General features: G+C 43.3%; 1 protein-coding gene across 4 annotated transcripts in view; it reads right to left on the bottom strand.

Moving 5' to 3' along the window:
- Positions 1-3,056, bottom strand: part of DHX57 (DExH-box helicase 57) — a 77,334-nt gene that overhangs the window by 5,945 nt on the left and 68,333 nt on the right. For all 4 annotated transcript variants that reach the window (XM_017515317.2, XM_017515315.2, XM_037733799.1 and 1 more), the window contains exon 22: positions 2,594-2,728. In XM_017515317.2, the coding sequence (XP_017370806.1) occupies positions 2,594-2,728 (135 nt within the window). The remainder of the gene's footprint in view (positions 1-2,593; positions 2,729-3,056) is intronic.

Below are 3,056 nucleotides of genomic sequence, written 5' to 3'. Positions count from 1 at the left end.
CCTCCCAAGTAGCTGGGACTACAGACTTGCACTACCACACCTGGCTAATTTTTGTATTCTTACTAGATATGGGGTTTCACCATGTTGCCTAGGCTGGTCTCAAATCAAGTCAACCGCCCAAAGTGACCTTAGCCTCCCTAAGTGCTGGGACTACAAGTGTGAGCCACTGTACCCGGCCTACAGCTACTAACTTAGTATAAACCATAGTCATCTCGCATAGACCACTGAGTAGGTGCTCTCCCCACTTCTATTTTTGCATTTTATTGTCTCTTTTCTACGGAGCAATTAAGGTAATCTTTTAAAAATATAAGTCTGGCCAGTGGCTCACGCCTGTAATCCCAGCACTTTGGGAGACTGAAGCAGGTAGATCACCGGAGGCCAGGGGTTTGAGACCAGCCTAGCCAACATGGTGAGACACCAACTCTACTAAAAATGCAAAAATCAGCTGGGGGCAGTAACGCATGCCTGTAATCCCAGCTACTCGAGAGGCTGAGGCAGGAGAATCACTTGAACCTGGGAAGTGGAGGTTGCAGTGAGCTGAGATTGTGCCACTGCACTCCAGCCTGGGTGACAGAGAGACTCTGTCTCAATAAATAAATAAATAAACATAAAAACATTAAGTCTAAGTATGGCTCAAAAGCCTCCAGTGGTTTCCAAGGATAAAATCTAAAGTCCTTACCATGGCTACAGGTCTGTCCCGCCGCGCTTCTGCCTACTCATCCCTGTGCCTCTCCCCCGACTCTCACCCTTGATCATCCCACTCCACTGGCCTCTTCGAGCATCTCCTGGAACACACCAAATACACTCCCACCTTGTGGTATTTGCACTTACGTCCTCTGCTGAAATGTTTCTCCTTTCTTTATATTGGCATGACTTGCTCTTCATTTAGGATTTGCTCAGTTGTTTTCTCTTCATGGAGTTCCTCCCTGACCACCCACATGTAGGACCCCTTTCCTGTCACTCTCTGTCTCTCTATCCTGCTCTATTTTGCTTTATAGCATTACCTGAGATTCTGTTTACTTATGCATTGCCTGTCTTCCTCACTAGAACATAAGCTCCTCGAGGGCAGAGACTGTGTCCATCTAGGTTCTTCCATATCCTCAACGGCCTACAACAGTGCCTGGCACAGAGTAGGCACTAGTAGATATTACATGGATACATGAACGATTTGGATTCTCAAAAGAGTAGTTCTTTCTTGGAGAAACATGCAAAAAATAAAACATATATATATAAAGGAGGAGGCATGGAGCTAACTCAGGCCTCTGATTCCTAATTGCTGAAATGGCAGATGACCTCCTGACTCTCAAAGTCCTTGAGCTTAGGGAAATCCTTTCTGTACCTTGTGGACACCATCCTCAGTAGTTCCAGAGAACAGACCAGACTGAACGCTTCAAACTTGGGGACATGGTATAGGAAGGGCCATGTGAAGGGTCATGTGAGAGTGTGTAGTACACTCTGGATATGAAGATTTAAGCAGGGAACGTTTTGTAAAGGTAATTCTGGCAGCAGAGGAGTAGAAGGTTGGAGAGAGAAAGCACCAGAAGTAAGATTATTATAGCATTTCAGGCAACGGATGTTTGGGGTTTGAGCTAAGGGAGTGGCAGTGGGGATAAAAGGCAAATCTTAGAGATGTCAAAAAGGAGGCATTGCTGGGACCTGGTGACCAGTTGGACTGGAGTGAGAAAACAAGTGGGATCTATGTGACTTCAAGGTTCTGATTTTAATGGTGTCATTCCAAAGACAGCACAGAAAGAGAAGAGTGGATTGGGGATAATGAGTTTGATTTTTCAGCTTTTATGTTTGAGATGACTAAACGACTTCTAGCTGATGTTCTCCCACAGGAAAGCTCATAAAAAAGCTGCAGGTCTGGAGAGATAGTCTGTGTCTGTGTGTAAGTGGTGGTTGGGACGTGTAAGTGATGTTGTGCCTTTGGTGGTTCAGAAAGAGTGCATGATGGTGAGAGATAAGGACAAAGGATAGAACCACTGTTTCAGAGCAAAGGAAGAGAAACTAGCAAAGGAGATAGAGGGGGTGACCAGAGAGAGAAAGAAGAAAGTGATATTTCAGAAGCAAAAATAACATCAAGGAGAATTTCAAGAGGAAGAGAGATTAGCAACGTCAAATACCATGTGAGAGGTGATATGATGAGGACCAAGGGATGGCACTGGCTGTGACAACTAATAAGTGATTGTAACCTCTGATGAGTTTAGTGAAGTGGTGGGGGCAGAAGCCTCACAGTGGGAGGCTGAAAGCTGAGGAAGTGAGATCAGCAAGAATAGGTCATTCATTCCCTTTTAAGGCACAGATTCAGTGATGTAATTAGCTCATGACTTCAATTACCATTGCAAAGAAACAATTTTATATCTGAGCAGGCTTGAGCACTTTTTGGTATTCAGTAGAATTTTCTTCACATGGAAATAGTCTTTCCAGAAATAGTCCAATTTCCAGTCTGTTTATTCTTATTCAATCTTCCCTAAGTCAGTGGTGCTGCTGGGTATAGCAAGTGATAGAACAAGGTGTGGCTGAATTTAAGGAATTGTGTTTCCTACCCAAGGACAGCCTGTTAAACATAAGTATACATCACCCTTCTGACCTGATAGTTCACTGATGAAGGGTGAATGTGTACATATCCATCGTTCTTGGTGACAAACTTCAGCTCAGCTGATTTTGGTTGCATTCTGACAGCTCCAGTACTGGTCTTCTGAAATTTCTCTTCTGGGCTTTTCACCTAAACAACAAGTATTTGTAAAAATAGACATATAATATATGTATTCTCATAGAAAGTATCTCTTGGCACAAAAGCACAAAACCAGAACAAGCATATGCCTTTTTTTTTTTTTTTCACCAAGAAGTGTGAATATAGGTGCAGTGGCTCTGGGTGACTATACCACATAGCAGCCAGGTAGGGGAAAACTATATTGATATTTTGGGTCTGTACTGATGATCAGGTGCAGTGACCCATATGACAACACTGGACCAGAGATCTGAGTACGAATCCCAATCCCAAAACATTTCTTGGTTGTTGTTCTTTTTTCCTTTTTTTTTTTTTTAGATGG

The sequence above is a fragment of the Cebus imitator genome, unplaced genomic scaffold (genome assembly GCF_001604975.1).
Source record: "Cebus imitator isolate Cc_AM_T3 unplaced genomic scaffold, Cebus_imitator-1.0 Scaffold547, whole genome shotgun sequence".
Classification (NCBI taxonomy): Eukaryota; Metazoa; Chordata; class Mammalia; order Primates; family Cebidae; genus Cebus; species Cebus imitator.
This window is presented reverse-complemented; position numbering and strand designations above follow the sequence as displayed.